The 17,340-nt window shown below is 40.9% G+C and overlaps 1 protein-coding gene across 6 annotated transcripts in view; it reads left to right on the top strand.

The window, feature by feature from the left end:
- acot7 (acyl-CoA thioesterase 7) overlaps positions 1-17,340 on the top strand; it is a 266,042-nt gene that overhangs the window by 56,385 nt on the left and 192,317 nt on the right. For 3 of the 6 annotated variants that reach the window (XM_041207194.1, XM_041207193.1, XM_041207196.1), the window contains exon 3: positions 15,561-15,717. In XM_041207194.1, coding sequence (XP_041063128.1) covers positions 15,561-15,717 — 157 coding nt within the window. Of the gene's footprint in view, positions 1-4,464; positions 4,567-5,233; positions 5,314-5,999; positions 6,020-15,560; positions 15,718-17,340 lie in introns of those variants that run through there. The other 3 variants (XM_041207197.1, XM_041207198.1, XM_041207199.1) reach the window with 3 other exon arrangements.

The following is a 17,340-nucleotide window of genomic DNA, read 5'->3' as shown; positions in this document are numbered from 1 at the left end:
ATTGTGAGGACCACAGGAAAATTGTATTTCCTCCCATTATTTTTGTGTGCTGGTTGAATTTTGTAAACCCTAAAAAAAAAAATGTATTTCCTTGGAGAGTTCATAATCACTGGAGAAGCCTGCTGAGCAATCAGGAACATGTTTTGACACCTTCCTGTGTCTCTATTAGATGCTGTAATGTAATGCTGATGTGTTTATAATGCGGTAACTCATCATAGGGACTTAACCAGCATTATGTAATTGTTGTCATTCATTACAGTACACTTCCAGTGATCAAAGATGCGATAAGGCACTCAAAAATGTAAACAAAAAAGTCATGTCAGCCTCTGCTGTCATGTCTTGTGCTGTGATTTAAATCAAGTTACAGTTCTGGCAGTTTAGAAAACCCTGTTCTTGAAAGTTGAAAAAAAACCTCTTCTGCTGCTCCCCTCCATTGACTGACAGGCACACTGCTTTGAAATGCAAGTGGGACACCATTCTGTCCTGTCAATTTCAGGCAATGTAGCTGGAAGGTTTTATTATGACAGCTGTAGTCATCATGAATCTAGGATTCAGCTTAGAAGGTGGTCTACTGGTCCAAGAAGAATTGAAACTATTAAGAGGGTGTAATAGCCGAATATGTCTTTGATGTGGTTTCTAGTTTGTTTACAAACCTAATAGGCACTTAAAGGATAACAATTTTTTGCACTGGAGTAGTGTTTTTTTTTCCATGATGTGTTTTGAATTCAGGGTTCTATGAGATTGTTAAAAATTTAATTTTTTCCAATTATTTTAAAATAATCCCCATTGCTGTTGCATGGTTCCTGAGGACTGTACATTGTGCATACTGGGTGAGTGGCTATGGAGGAGACATAGGGACATGGAGGTGGCATGGGGATATGAGTAGAGGGGGCGAGGGGCCATAGAAGTGGCATGGGTGATCTGAGGGGGCATGGAGTGGCAAGTAGGTGATTGTGGGTGAAGGGGCATGGGCAATCTGAGGGGGCCTGGGGTGCTGCTTGGGTAGATGGGGAGGGGTGGGGAATGAGGTTTAGGGGGCCTATAAATGATGTCAGCAGCTCAGCTGCTGTGTTGGAGAACCGAGGCAGGCCTTCTAACTGACCTGTATATGTACCTACACTCCACTGCAGCTCACAAAGTTCACTGGGAACCCAACCCCTGTGTGAAAGACAAAAATTCTAGGTAAAGTGACACAACGGTTGGATGTGCATTTTGGAAGGCACAAAAGTACGCAGGTTATGTTTTCCTGAGCCCATAGGAAAATCTGGGTCCTTAAATCAAAAGAACTCACATGCAAATAGCTGGCAGCACAAGTGACCGAGCCGAGTTGATTTTCTCCTCATGTTAAATCTTGAAAGTATAATATTTTGCATTTATTTCCTGCAATCATCTCCTTGCTTCCAGCCCAGAACCTTGAGCATTAAGCTTAGTTCCAGGCTTAAATTTACCTTTCTGGAAAGACTGAATAGACCTAGAAAAGGGAAGCCTGAAGTGTGACCTGATAAGACTATGTAAGAATTTCATGGGGTAGACATAAAAAAAAAATTCCCCCTTGTGGAGGAATCCAAATCTAGAGGTCATAAAAATGAAATAGACATTAATAAATCCATAAGGAAAAATTAGAAAAAAAATATTTACCCAAAGTGATAAAAGTGTGCAACTCACAAGGAGTGGTTGATGTGAATAACATAGATATTCTTAACCTAGCTTCTCCTTAAATGCACGAGGGAGAAAGAAATAGAAGGATATACTGATAGAGTTAAATTGAGGGGCATGAGGAACCAGTGTGGAGCATAAATGCTGGTATAGACCCGTTGGGTTGGATGGCCTTTTTCTGCACTGTAGACCCAATGTAAATCTATGTAGTGATCTGTAGTTTTGCTGCAGTTTGATTTTATAACAAGTTCACAGAGATACCTGTATTAGTTGACAGTGAGAGCTTGGATGGCTGTCTCTGCTCTTCGTGTCTTGTTGAAAATGAATTGGCTCAGCACCACTGGACCACTTTTCCTGCAAAAATACAAGCTGTAATTTTGTGCTTCTGTTTTCTCCTCCATGATTTTTAGTTCAAACCTTGGAAGCAAAGACTGGATTCAGTGACTGGCTTCAGCATCCTTGTTATCATTTATTCCCATGTTTTGCTCAACTGCAAAAGGTAAATTTTCATTCTGGAACATCTCATGGCCTGAAGAACCTAAACAAAAAATAACAGTATAGTAGGAGTATCCTACGCACTCTTCCTCCTCACTGTGTTCAAATCAAGAATGATTGGACATCTTATTCTTGCTTTTGTCTTCTCAAGTCCTTAAAATGTGGAATTTCTTAGCTCCCTAAGTGTACCCTTTCTCTTACAGCCTTTTAAATTCCACACTACTATAGAACTGTATTACTGAGAGGCTTCTTTAGTTGAAAAACCAGCTTTATTTGCAGAGCTGCTGGGTTAGCGGCAGGCCTCTAGCAAAGCTACAATACACTCCCTAGACTAGGAAAGCTCCGTCCCTTATAAGCTTCCAAGTGCTTGGTGCTGATTGGCTGTTCTGACCATATGACTGTTACCCTGTACCAAGCTTAAAGCAACAAACGATCTGGCCTTCCATGTCTACTTGGCATGAAAGTGGTCCGGTCTCTCAGACAATAATTCTTGGCTTCCAACTTGGACCACTACCGAAGTTTCTTACATATACGGATTCATCTACTATAAATTTCTGCGCTCTGTTATGCAAATCGTAGCTTGTTTTATGATTAGCTTGGTTCTTCTCTCCCCTCCCTGGCAAATTTGGAAATACGAGGCTCAGTCTCGTTCTGAGATGATGCTTCATAAGCAGTTCTGGTGGTGGAGCTCCATTGCTGCATGTGGAGTTGTGCGGTAGCTAAGAAAGAAATGTGAGATTTTGGTTTCCAAGGTTCCACCCAACAATTTCTTTAGTCCTAACTTGTAAGTTTGGATGGCTGTCTTGCCTAGCCCGCTTGATGCTGGGTGGTAAGGCACAGTTTGGCTGTGTTTAATGCCGTTTAGATTGAAGTTCTGAAGTTTAGCACTTGTAAATATGGCTCCATTGTCTGATACAATGACTTCGGGCAGTCAGTGAGTCAAAAAGCATTGGCGTAACCTTTCGATGGTAGCATGCGACATGGGTGATTTCACCTCAAAAAGCTCCGTCCATTTTGAGTGCATCGATTATGAGCAAAGACATTGTGCCTAGGAATGGACCCACGTAGTCTATGTGGCCATTCCCAAAGATGTAGTAGGACTGCAGCAGGCAACTTCTGTTGCAGCTGGCACTGTTGACAGTGCTTGACTAACTTCTCTTTCTGCATCTATACCAGGCCATACACATCTCCTGGCGAGCATTTTCATTTTAGAAATGTCAGGATGAGTGCTGTATAGTTCGGTTAGGAGAAGTTCCCTGCCTGGTACAGGAACGACTACTCTTGCTCCCCAGAGTATAATGCCATCCTGACAACTCAATTCATATTTGTGGGTAAGAAATTGTTTCATTTCCTCAGACTGGCTCAGTTAACCAACCTGCAAGTATCTGGTCTTTCACTTTGGACAGAAGCGGATCTCAATTGGTCCAGTTCCTGATCTTCTTCACACAGACTGACAACGTGTCTAAACAATTCAATGCAAGGACAATTTCTTGAGGTTCAGGGGTACAGGAGATGCTTTCTTGTAAGGATAGGTGGCTAAAACTGTCCGTGTTCGCTATGTCTGAAGCAGGTTGGTGCTCCAAAGTGTATTCATAGACGCACAGAATGAATGCCCATCGCTGAATTCTTGCTGAAGCTATCAGTGGGATACCCTTGTCTTCTTTGAAAAGACCTAAAAGCGGTTTATGATTGGAGACAAAAGTAAAGTGCCTGCCATGTAAGTACTGGTGGAATTTTTTAACTCCAAAGACTATTGACAGTCCTTCCTTCTCAATCTGCAAATAACCTTTTTTGGCCACAGAGCATTCTTGATATGTAACCTATTGGCCTCTCAGAGCCATTGTCCATTTCATGGGACAATACTGCACCAACACCATATGGAGAGCCATTGCAGGTGAATATCAATTCGTTAGGTGGGTTGAAGTGCACTAACAAGATTGAGGAGTGCAGCAGTTGTTTTACTTTGTTGAAGATTACCTCCTGTGGAGCCTTCCAGGACCAATGATGGTGTTTCTGTAACAATATGTGCAAGGAGGCCAGTATAGTCAATAAGTTGGGTAAAAGTCATCTGTAGTTGTTTACTATCCCTAAAAATGATTTGAGTTTGGTGATATTTGTGAGGGAAGGTGCCTCCTTTATTGCCTTAACCTTTTCTTCCACAGGTGTAATCCTTGTGTGACTGTACAGTGCCCCAGATAGGTAACCTTGACGGCTTGGAAAGTGCATTTCTCCTTTTTAGGCGGACTTTGGCTTCCAGAAATCTTTTCAATACATCCTCCAAATTTGCTAAATGCTCGGCTTCTGCCTTTCCAGTTATGAGGACATCGTCAAGGTATACTACAACCCGTGGTAATCCCTGTAACAAACTCTCCATCGTCCTTTGAAATATTGCACATGCCGAGGATGCGCCAAAAGGTAGGCGTGTATACTGGAGTAGGCCTTTGTGTGTGTTTGTTGTGATATACCAAGGGAATGTGTTATCTAACTCGAGTTGCTGGTACGCATGGCTCGTATCTAACTTAGTGTAGGATTGACCTCCAGTATTTATTTTGATTTTTGGATGATTGGGAATGATTCCCGCTTTGCAGCAGCTTTTGCAGTTTTGCCGCTATGCTTGGCTGCAGGTTCCCGCCCTAACTGGTAAACAGTGTGATATTGCTAGCTTTGTATCTCCTTCGAATCTTTTACAGCGCTCTCAATGGCTAGCACTATCTCCATTGCTCGTTTACAATTTATATCGACTTCTGCCAGCTGAATGGCATCATTGCGCACGGCACAAACTAACCGATCCAGTAGCATGTCATACAAGGTTGCGATAAATTAAAGATTCTGGCAATTGCCTCAACTTAGCAATATAAGTTGTGATTGATTCACCTGGGGCCCTCACCCTCCTATTAAATTTGAATCTTTTCTTAATGACTGATGGTTTGGGCTGAATCCACGAGTTCACTGAACAATTTGGAGATGGGCACACTTGGGGCTGTGAGACTGCGAATAAGGTTGTAGATTTGACTCCCACAAATGCTCAAGAGAATTGCTTTGCACTTTGCTTCTTCCCCTATTTCTTTGGCTTGTAAATAAGACCTGAGGCACGGGATGTATCAAGTCCAGTCCTCCATGGAGGATTCAAGTGGGTCAATCCTCCCTAAGAGAGCTACCCTGGTGAGTATATATCTTTTTCCTTCTTTAAAACAAGATACTCACAGTTGTTGGGTGAGAGGCAGCACCAGGATCATCTATCCTTGCCACCAGATGTAGAGATGTGCTACCAAGAGGCTTCTTTAGTTGAACAACAAATTTTATTTACAGAGCTGTTGGATTAGTTGTAGGCCACCAGCAAGGCTACAATGCACTCCCTAGACTAGGAAAACGCCGCCCCTTTATAAGCTTCCCTGTGCTCAGTGCTGATTGGCTGTTCTGACCACGTGACCCTCACTCAGTAAGGCAGGCCTTAAAGCAACAATCACCACAACTACAATGTATGTTGCTTACTCAACTGGATGTTGCTTCTACTATATTCAAACATTATCTGTATCTGCACCATGTGAGCCTTGATGGGCAATATACAGGTGTCTTATGATAATTTCTTTAATGGAGCCCAGTGCGAAATTATTACCATGTGGTCTGTGAATATAAACATAGATCTTAATATTACATTTTATGAAGGCCATATTAGATTTAATAACAAGATTTAGTTAACAGCCTAACAGTGCATGAAAATTGATATAACAGTGCTGTAAGGAACATATCTTTTTATTTGTGTTGGATTGTTGTAAAAAACATATATCTTTTTATTTTATGTTGGACTGTGGGTTGAAGTGACAATGGCTGCAGCTTGAAAGACATGTCCACTGGAACAGGATGAGAGGTATATACAATGTGGTAGTCCTAAAACAGAGTGTGCCATGAAAGACAGGATGGTGCCGGAAAGGAGTCCTGGACCAAGGGAGCTGCCTGACAACAGCATTTTAATTGGCTCCTGACCAAGTGATCAGGGTTTTGTGTGAGGGTAGTGCAGCTTAATAGCCCCTAGCTTAAAAGGAACAAGACCTAAAACCTCTTTCTCCTGTGTGTGGAAGATTCCAGTAATTCCACAATAAAAGTTCCTGGCCTGCAAAGAGAAAACATCTAAAATCTCTTTCCTCATATCTCTATAACCTGCTCTCTCTCTGAGGAAACCCCTGTAAAAAGGAAAAGGGGAAAACCACTGTTAGAGACATTGAAAAGCAAGTTCTCAACCAGCGAACTAAATACTGAAAGTGCTGGAAGACCACCTCATGTCATCAAGAACTGAAAGGAATTTGGAAGACATCAATCAAAATCAACCCATTGAATCCTATACTCTGGAATTGGTGTTATTGAACTAATTTATCCCACCCTTAAAACCCATGTTTTTGTGCGTCTTATGTGTCTTGTATGTGTGTATAGGGATTTAAGAGTGGGTAGAGCTTAAATTATAGAGTTAGAAATTGGCAGTTCATATTTCTTTCTTTTGCCACTGGTTAACGACAGTTTGTTCAATAAACAGTTATTTACTTATTACGTTTACGAACCTGGTGCTCGTATTCGGCTAACCTAAATTAAACACTTAGGTAGAATTGGGGCAATCGGGTGGTTTGGTCAAACTTTTCACATTTGTCGCAGCTCGGGGAACAGTGGGGCTCAATATTACAGCGCACTATCCCCAGTGGTTTGTGACAGCGTTCATAATATTATTGAGTTCAACAGGACCCACCTTTAAGCCATTCAAAACCCATCCACTTAAACAGAGTGAAAATTGAGCCCACAATGTTTGAAAGGGAGAAATGTGAAACAGCTAGGATTCTAGATTTAGTTAAGGCTGACTTCAGTGTGATGAGACAGAGACTGTCCACAATGTACCTGGCGATAAAAAACAGCCATGGACAACTAAAGAAAAAACATAAAACTAAAAGAAAAAAACAAACATAAATTCAGAAAGTAGCGCAGATCCTGGTGAATGGGAGGAAAAAAAGAACAGATAGCAAAGCTACAAAAATAGAGCATGAAAGGAAACAAGTAAGAGGTATCATTGACCAGAGATGTAGCTAACCAGTCATATAAATACTGTGGCTGCAAGAGTAGATCAGAGGTGAATCACCTCCTGATTTCCCAAAACCTGTCCACCATCTACAAGACACAAGTCAGGAGTGTGATGGAATACTCTTCACTTGCCTGGATGAGTGCAACTCCAACAACACTCAAGAAGCTCGACACCATTCAGAACAAAGCAGTCTGTTTGATCGGCATCCCCAGCATAACCTTAAATGTTCACTTCCTCCATCACTGATGCACAGTGGCAGCAGTGTGTACCATCTACAAGATGCACTGCGGGAACTTGCCAAGGCTCCTACGACAGCACCTTCTAAACCAAGGACAGGAATGACCACCCTCTGAGGTTTTAAATGGCCTGCTGCCCAAAAGAAGAGTATGAGCCCCTTTAAAATTGATAACGGTAATATTACCAATGAAACTAAGGAAATAGCAGATGTGTTGAACAATTACTTTGCTTCAGTATATACAATAGCATGCAAGACATCCCAAAGAAACGAATATTGAATCTGAGCTCTCAAAAATTAATGTAATCAAAATAACAGTAATGAAGAAAATAATGGCTTTTAAAAGTGATAAAGCCCCAGAACCTGATGGTTTCCATCCTGAGATTTTAAAGGAAGTAAGTGAGAACATTGCAGGTGACCTAACTATAATTTTCCAAAGTTCCCTTGATTCAGGAACCATTTCTTTAGTTTGGATAATTGTGCCTGCCATTCCGCTATTTAAGAAAAGCGAGAGAGGAAAGCTAGGGTATTATAGACCAGATTTACTGTCAGAAAATTACTAGCGTCCATAATTAACTATAATTTTCAGCTGTTCAGGGAGAGCCAGCATGGATTTGTAAAGGGCAGGTCATGCCTGAAGGACCTGATGGAATTCTTTGAAGAGGTTTAGAAGTTTAGACTCATGGAATTGAAAGAAAATTATTGACCTGGTTTGTAAGTTGGCTGAGTTGGAGGAGACAAAGAATAGGGATAATAGGCGTCTAATTGGCAGGATGTGACTAGTTGTATCTTGCAAGGATCTGCATCGGGAATTCAACTATTCACTATATTTATTAACTACTTGGAAAACGGGATGGCAAGAAAATGGGATGGAGAGATGTTTATCTAAATTTGCTGCTGATAAAAGAAAAGGTGGCATTGTAAGCAATGTAGATGACAGCATAAGAGTGGGAAGTGATATAGATTAAGTGAAGGGGCAAAACTGTGGCAAATGGATTTCAATGTAGGCAAATGTGAAGTCATTCACTTTGGGCCAAAAAAGAATAGAACAGTGTACTTATGAATTGGTGATAAGCTGGAAACAGTGGAAGCCCAAAGAGACTTGTGGGTCCAGGTACACAAATTATTTAAGTATCCGAACAAGTAGCAAAAATAATCTCAGGCCAATGGAGCGCTGGCTTTTATACCCAGAGGACTAGAATGCAGGGGCAGGGTAGAAGTCCTGCGTCAGCTGTACAAAACCCTGCTTAGACCACATCTAGGGTAATGTGAGCAATCTGGACAGCAGACTGGAAGGCCTTGTAGGGAGTTTAACATATGCTTACCAGAATGATACCTGACCATCAAGGTTTAAATTACAAGAAAAATAGGATCATACTCCCCGGAATTTAGAAGGTTAAGGGGTGACTTGACTGTAGTTTTCAAGATATTAAGGGGAAAAGGTAGATAGAGAATTGATTTCTGCTGGTTGGAGAGGCCAGGCTCATAGTCTAAAAATTAGAATCAGACCTTTCAAGAGTGAAATTACAAAGCACTTCTACACGCAGGGCAGAATTTAATGCCCTCCCCTGTGGAGAGGTTCATGGTGGGGGTGGTATTTAATCAGGTGGGAGGGTGGCAGGTGGGACCGTGCTGCCTTCTCGCCACTGCCCCGATTATATCTTCCCACTCAGCGGCAGGCTGGGGGCGCGCCGTGCTGCAAGTCCGAAAAGTAAACCCTGTCGTGGTTGCTTGCAGGCTGGCGGGGTGGGGCCCCTCATTCAAAGATGCTCAGAGCATCTCACTGAGAGGCGTCCCGCTGCCCTTGCTGCTTGGCACTTAATACAACAGGCCTTCCCAAGAAGAGATGATGCCGGGCTCATGCTGGCTGTCCAGTCAGTGAGTGAGACTCCCGTTGTCTCCACCCAAAGGGTGTTGGAATGTGAACTATCTCCTGCAATTAACAGTTGATGCTATATCAGTTGTAAATTTAAAATTTTAGATTGATATATTTTTGGTAACCAAAGGTATCATAGAATAATGAACAATGATGGGGTATATAGGGCTATGTTGCAAATCAACCATGATTCCATTGAATAGGCACAAGGGGCTACATAGGCTATTCCTGTTTCTATGTTCCTATAACTATACCTTGTGGCATGCTTGTAAGTGATGTCATCCAAATGTACCAAATCATGTTAATGCCACATGGTATGTATTTGAAATTGCCAGATACCTTGTGCTATACTCTCCATTATCCCATGAACTGAAAACGTGTGAATTTTTGAATAACCATGAAACCTGTAACTTTTGGTAGCAATCACCACCAGTTTCCACTAGGTGGTAGTATAGGTTCTCAGTCATGGGAGATTTCAGCAGTCTCCAATCAGAATGCTCATTCACAGGCTTCATGTTCTCAGAACAACCCCGTTATCTCGTCTTATAATTGCATCCATTAATTTTGGGTTTAAACATAAAAAAGCACCCAAATTAAATTGCAGCTTTATTTACTTACTGTGCTGTCCAATTACAGTATTCTAATTTGGACCTTGAAATTTCACAGCTCAGTGTTGACATATAAACTTTTGATGCGTTTGTATGAAATTCTTATTAGTCTGTTTTGGGTTCGTGCTTTTATAATGCGTTGGGCAGAAGAATTCCTGATAAATGTACTAGGTGTCTATGCATTGATCTTTCACCATCCGAAGCAAATAAAATGCACACGTTGCAAGTATAAAGTGATGACGAGTGAAGTTACTTGATACACAAAATATTGATAGCTATCCCTGAGATAATACTTTAAATGATGGATAAATTTACTAATTTACCTTTAAAGTTCATGACCCCTCCTCTTTCACCACTTACTATGTATCCTATTCCCTAATCCTTCTGCTGCATTTACTGTCCATCCTCTCAGGCACTATATCCTTATCCTTTGAAACTTTTTCCATCTTTCCTACCTACCTCCAGAATTAATAACTTTCTCTTTGATGCCTTCTCTCTCTCTCCATACTCCAAGGGTATTCTTTCAATTTCATTTTATCCTGTTTTAATTTCCCTTTTTTCTACATTGCTAAGTGTTACGGTATTTTCCACTATGTTAGGGATGCTATATAAATGCAAATTGTGGAAATAAATTAAATTAATTTGATTTTAATAGAAAAAAATCACCCCTTTTCTTAGAATTTTCTTGCTGAGTTTTTTCCCTTGGTCTCTGCTGAAGGTGTTTAATTTGGTTTGAGGCTTAGATCCACAGGCACCAGTTATTCTCAGGTACACTTATCCACACAACCTGATCCCACAAGCAGCAAATGAGATATTCACAAAAATGCATTTACAGATGTCCCTTTGGAGTAAGAACAGGCACATTGGTTGGTTTTCTTCTCTTTAGCCCAGGGGCATTCTAGCTAAGTGGACCATACCTTCTGTTTTCACTAATACACCTACTAAAAATCAATTTATTTTGTGAAGTAGAGTACTTATCGCATAATGTACCATAGAGGCTGCACAGTTAATTGCAGTCTAAAGACCCAGCCTCTATTATCGACAATGGAGTTTTTCAGTAGGTATGGATGCTAGGTCAGCGTGTAACAACGTACTTTCAAACTATTTTGGAGCTGGTGCACTGGTTTTTGGAGAACTTTATGCTACTGCCGATAGTGTTGTGATGCAATATTGATGGGGTGGCTTTGTTATACATATACAAAGACTACCAAAATGACCCAATACTCTACACTGACAAATGTCCCTTTAAAAAATGTAGAATTTGATTTCTGTATGTTTTCCAGGAAGAGCAACAAGTGCCCATGATATACACGGAAAGTAATCTAATCATGGTATAACTGCAGGTTATCTTGTGAGTTATATAAGTGGATCACCATGGAATATTTGTTAATTCTTTGATACCTGCTGTTTGCTGTGAATCGGAAAATTGGTGCAAGTAAAACATTTTGTAGCTGAAAACTTTGGAGAAATTTCACACTTTTGGTTTACATCTATAACTTGCTGATGAGATTATTGCTGGGGCAAATATTTGAGTGAGTTTTAATTTCACAATGAAGGACGCACTTGTAAAATTCACAAAAATAACCAAATTTATTCTCTGTATTTTGTGGGTAAAAGAAAAAAGCCCTTTCATTTGACAGGTCCAAAATGCAGCAGCCTGTATCTTGTCTCATACTGTGATTCATTCATTCATCACCCTGTCTGCACTGACCTACCAGTGTCCCAACAAGAATCAATTCAAAATTCTTGTCCTCATCTTCAAACCCCTTCATGTCTTTACCTCATCCCATTTCTGCCATTTTATCCAGCCTTATATTCCCTCCTGCACCTGCAAGTCCTCCAACCCTAGCCTTTTGTGCATGCTCTGGCACTGCCACTGTGCTTTATTTAGTAGGCAGGTTTATTTTGATTCCATACTGCCTTTTTGAGCAGTGTCTTATTAAACCATGGTGCACTTTGGCACTGCTACGTGACCAACAAACCCCTGTAAAGCTAATTGGTATCAGTTCTAATTTTAAAATTTAGGATTAGAAAATTCTCATCCTTGTGTTCAAATTCCTCCCTGGCCTTGCACCTCTCTATCTCTATAAGCTCCTCCAACCTTACAAGTCTGCAAGGCATCTGCACTCATCCAATTCTGGCCTCTTGCACAATCCCAATTTCCTTAGATCCACCATGGGTGGCTGTGCCTTCAGCTGCCTAGGCCTAAACTCTGGAATTCCTTCCCTGAATCTGTCTGCCTCTTGAACTTTTCTCTCTTCCTTTAAGTCACTCTTTAAAACCTTTGACCAAACCTTTGGTCACCTGCCCTAACATCTCTTTATGTGGCCCTGAGTTAAATGTATCTGATAAGGCTCCTGTAAAGTCTCTCAGGATATTTTACTATGTTAAAAGGTATAACTTAAATGTAGATTGTTGCTGCTAGAGCTAGGGAATGTCACTCACCTGGCGTGACAGGCATTGATATTGCAGGTGATGATCGCCCTGTAGTATATGTAACCGGCCTCTTTGAGCAGACGGCAGGTAGCTGATCTTTTCTACACGTGAAAGCAAAATTGATTGCTCCACATTATCATTTCACTTAGATCTTTGCACAATGCGACTTTTGAATAAACTAGCTGGACTTTCCCGTTTGACAGGTGTTGCACCTCCTGGCATAAACAATTAACTTGGGCTATTTTGATACTTTCTTGAATCTATCACAAAGCTAACATGCAACAAAGGATAAGTGTGGAGAAGAGAGTCATCTCGAAGAGATATAGCTCTTGGGGCAAAAGGAATCAAAGGGTATGGGGAGAAAGCAGGAGCAGGCTATTAAGTTGAATGATCAGCCATGGTCATAGTGAATGGTGGAGCAGGCACGAAGGGCCGAATGGCCTACTCCTGCTCCTAGTTTCTATGTTTCTATGTCACTAGGAATTCAGTAAAACACTAATGTCAAGCATATCAAATTTTCTTATATCCACTTTTGGACTGTGGAAGATAGTTGGTTCTATGAGTACAGAGTCTGTCCAAATGTATCTTGCACCTGGAGAGAATATACTTGAAATCAGAAGTGTAAAGTGCTAAAGTGCTAATGGTTACAGATCTGTGGCTAGTGATGGGATAGACTTGAGGCCAGGAATTCAAAATTTCATACAACACATTGACAAATTAGTAAATCATATTGGCGTAGTACATGCCAAACCTGGTGACAACAGTACTACACAGATAGAGATTCTCCAGCTGGTTGTAGCTTCACTATCTGAAAAACATACTGCACTCAGTTGTCTGTAGACCTGATGCATAGATATGTTCTGTAACCATAGCAGTTCCATGGGCTTACCATTGAATACAGAAAAAGGCCCCAGCTTATAGCTTTCTGAGATGATTCACTGGTGAACCCTGGCAATTTAACATTAGACTGAGGCATTCAGGAAGCAATATGTAGTGAAGAAAAAGACTCCTCTTTTTTAGCATTAAAAGCATTGGATTGTTTTACTTGTATTGCTGAAGTAGTAACTAAAGTTGGTGTTATTTTCTATAATGGATGCTTTTCCTGTTATGACATAATAACAATCATCAGCTGTGGGGAAAAACTATTGGTTTCTGATGCACTGCCTGTCCAGGCCTTCTCTCCACAACAACTGCAGAAATTTGCATTTATATAGTGCCTTTAACCTAGTAAAATGCTTCACAGCTTTAGGAAACAAAATTTGATACTGCCCATATAAAGAAATAGTATGGCAAATGACTGGTTTGGTTTAAGGAGAATCTTAAAGAGTGAGCTAGAGAGGAGGAGAGATTTAGGGAATTGCAGAGCTTAGAATCAGCAGAAGGTATGGCTGCCAGTGGTGGAACAAAGGAAACCAGGCATAAGGGGCCAGACTTGGAGGAGTGCAGAAATCTTGGAGGGTTTTATGGGCTGGTGACAGTTGTAGAGTTAGGGAGAGGAGAGACTATGGACGGATTTGAGTACAAAGATACTTTTAAATTGGAGTCATTTCTGGACTATTCAACATCACTGCAGGAGTATGACAAGGCTGCATACTCTCCCAATTCCTTTTCCTCTTGCTGACCAATTTCATCATGAGGAAGGCAATGGTGGGTGCAAACTTTGCCATCCCGTGGCAACACCACAGGTTGACAGACCTGGATTTCGCAGACGACATTGCCTTACTGGCCGAAGAATCATGCATGCTCCAAGAATGACCAGTCTTGAGAATAGTGGCACCAAGGTTGGTCTATATATCAGTTGTGAGAAGACCAAGACAGTGATGGCGATAAGGCAACAAGGTTCTCTCATCACCATTGGGCAACAGAACATATAGGACATTGACCACTTTCCCTACCTAGGTAGCAACATCACCAGGAAGAGAGATGTGGAGATTGACATCCACACAAGAATCAGCAAAGTGGCATTGGTCTTCCAGTGGCTCTACACGGTCGGGGCATCTACACCATCAACACGGCCATGAAGATGTGACTTTATACATCCAGAATTATACCAACTGCAATCTATGCCAGTGAGGTATGGAAAAGAACAAGAAAGATGTCACTTAAGTTGGATGTCTTTCACTAGCATTGCCTACGTAAGGTTCTGGGCATCATATGAAGAGACAACATCATCAACAAGGAAGTGCTACAGAGAACTGGTCGGAAGTACCTGTGGGATATTGTGACAGAGAGACGACTGAGTCTGGCTGGACATGTATTTCACCTCCCAGAATGACAGTAGAATGGACACCACCAAATGAACAAAGAAGATGGGGCTGGCCAAAGAAGACCTGGAGAAGTACATTTAGGGAGGATCTTCAAGCGCAGGACACCACCTGGACTGGTGTGAAAGAAATTGCAATGGACAAGGGCCAGTGGCGGAGTCTTGCAGCTCATTTTCCTACCTGTAAACAGAGGAAATAAGCCTAAATAAGTAAGTTGGACCATTATGGTACTCTGCATCTAGACATCCCACCAATTACTACTGCACTCTTTATGGTTTGCCCCTAACCCGCTTTGTACTGCGGCTCTATATTTCCAGATAGCATCATCAATTACTCTGCTACACTTTTGCACATTCAATCCTAACCTTCTCTGTTTTGCTGTGATTCAGAATCATATGGCACTTTTTGCCAATGGTACCTGGCTGGGATACAGTTCTTCTAATAGTGCCATGGGATCTTTTGAGCTTTTTTGACTAGATAGTAAATCAGTGCTATGGTTTTAATAACCTATCTGGAAGACTGCATCTCCAACATTGCAGAACCCTCAGTGCCTACTGAGAACCTAAGTTATGCCTTATGTTCTAGAGTGGAATTTCAATTCAAAACCTTCTAACTCAGATGAAAGGTCCCTCTGATGCTCACAGTGCTACAGATCTGATACAGGTACCACTGTTGTATCAGGTGTTCATATGATATCATGGGGTTACTGGTATTGTGGTCAACAATACTAGAGTTCCGAGGAGAGATTGATTTACCATAATTTGTTGCCAGGTTTGCTGAATCAATTAGTAAGGTAGAACCAGTAAATTATAATGAGATCCAGAGCAATGCTTGTTTCTGTAGCTAAAAGGAAAAAAACAGTAAGAAGAGCTATTGCTGGATATATTGTTGGTGATCAACAGGTTTATCATCTCTACTTTTATTTCAGGAACGCTGTGTAGCTGTACTGGCTCGTGTGGAGCGCACAGACTTTCTCTCACCAATGTCCATTGGAGACGTAGCTCATGTCAGCGCTGAGATAACCTACACATCAAAGCACTCTGTTGAGGTCCAAGTTAACGTGATGGCTGAAAATATTCTTAAAGGTAGGGAAAATTATTATAAACTGGATACGTTTTGATCATGTTTCATTTTGTACTCTCTCTGTCTCTCACGCTCTCTGGAACAAAAGATATCCACTGCAAAACCTTTGAAAATTATTTTCTGATGGGGTTTATACTATCTCCACGATTTTCCTAATGAATTGGTGTGGTTGATTATATATGACACTCCATATGCCCCTTCATTTCAGTGCTGTCCAAACTGTGTGCTCTACCGGACTACTGAATTTGTGCCTCATGTCCCAAAAAACAATTATGGAATTGAGCTTGTTTCGTTGACATGACCAATTCGGGCTACATTTTTCATATGTTATATAGAATGTTCTTCTGAACATTTCCCCTGAATTGGGTTATGTTTCACTGATTCAAAGTGAAATGTTGGCAAGAAGTCTAAGAAGGGAGTTGCGTTGGAATGGTAGCTGTTTCACTGTGTTGGCAGCAGATGGTAAGCCAGGTGGTTCTGGGGTTCTGCATTAAACAAAGAAAAGGGTTAAGAACATTTCAACTATTGGGTCTTCTTCACGGGCAACCTGCAGGCAAGGAAGATGAGAAAACTCAGAGATGTGGAGCAGAGTGAAAAGATAAGGATATAATCAAAGAATAGGTTTAAATTACTCTGTGCTATTTCTGGAAAACTGGTTAATGTCTTGAAGTTAAATTTTGACCAGCGCTATTTTAATGATGAGTAAGGTGGCACATAGGGAATGCAAAATCCCAATATGTGAAATAATAAATGACTTTAATATATAAATTAGACAAATGAGGTTATAATTGGTATAATGAGGGAAGAGAATGTGAAATGAACATAATGAGAAAGAACTAGTTTCAATGAAAAGAACTATAAGGAAGAAGGTGGAGATAAAGCACGGATAAGTTGGCAGTGTATTCGAGCAAGATTTCGTGCTAAATTTCATGTGCATAAGCAAGGCTCTGATATTTAGCCTATAGCTTTAGGCCAGGATTTTCTGGCCCCGTCATGGGTGGGACCTGCCGTGTGTGAGGTGGCGTCCCAGCCAGAAGTCCATTGACTTGTGGCGGGACCAGAAGATCCCAGCGGCAGGCAGGTGTGGAAAACCCTGCCTTTAGTCTTTTTCTAAAACCTGGGTGCATGAGAGCTAAGTAGCCCAGCCAGGTCAGGCTAGTGAAATTGAATATACTGAAAATCTGAAATAAAAAACATATGTTGAAAATACATGGCAAGTTAGTCAGCACCTGTAAATAGAATAGACAGTTTTGGGTGTACAGCCAATATTTAAGTCTGCTTAGTATGCCTCCTGGAAGATACATTGTCAACCTTCCAGCACAGAACCAAACATAAAGTAATTCAAAGTATATGCCTGTCAATTTAAATTAGTAGTAATGTGTAATTTAACATTTCTGTACTGGACATAGGTGTTGCTTTTAAGCATCATATCAGCTGAATGCATTGGCAAATTTTGAGCTCTTATCATTGATTTTCCATTAATACAGATACTTAATGTCTGACCCCAAATTGTCTCCAACTTTCATTTCAATAAATTCATAAAACTGCAGCATTTGTATTCTCATCCACATGCACCTAAATTTGAGGCCAAAATGCATTTCTTCAATGTTTATTTATGAGGCAGT

The sequence above is a fragment of the Carcharodon carcharias genome, chromosome 15 (genome assembly GCF_017639515.1).
Source record: "Carcharodon carcharias isolate sCarCar2 chromosome 15, sCarCar2.pri, whole genome shotgun sequence".
Taxonomy (NCBI): Eukaryota; Metazoa; Chordata; class Chondrichthyes; order Lamniformes; family Lamnidae; genus Carcharodon; species Carcharodon carcharias.
The sequence above is the reverse complement of the archived record's forward strand: the minus strand, read 5'-3'. Positions and strand labels throughout refer to the sequence as shown.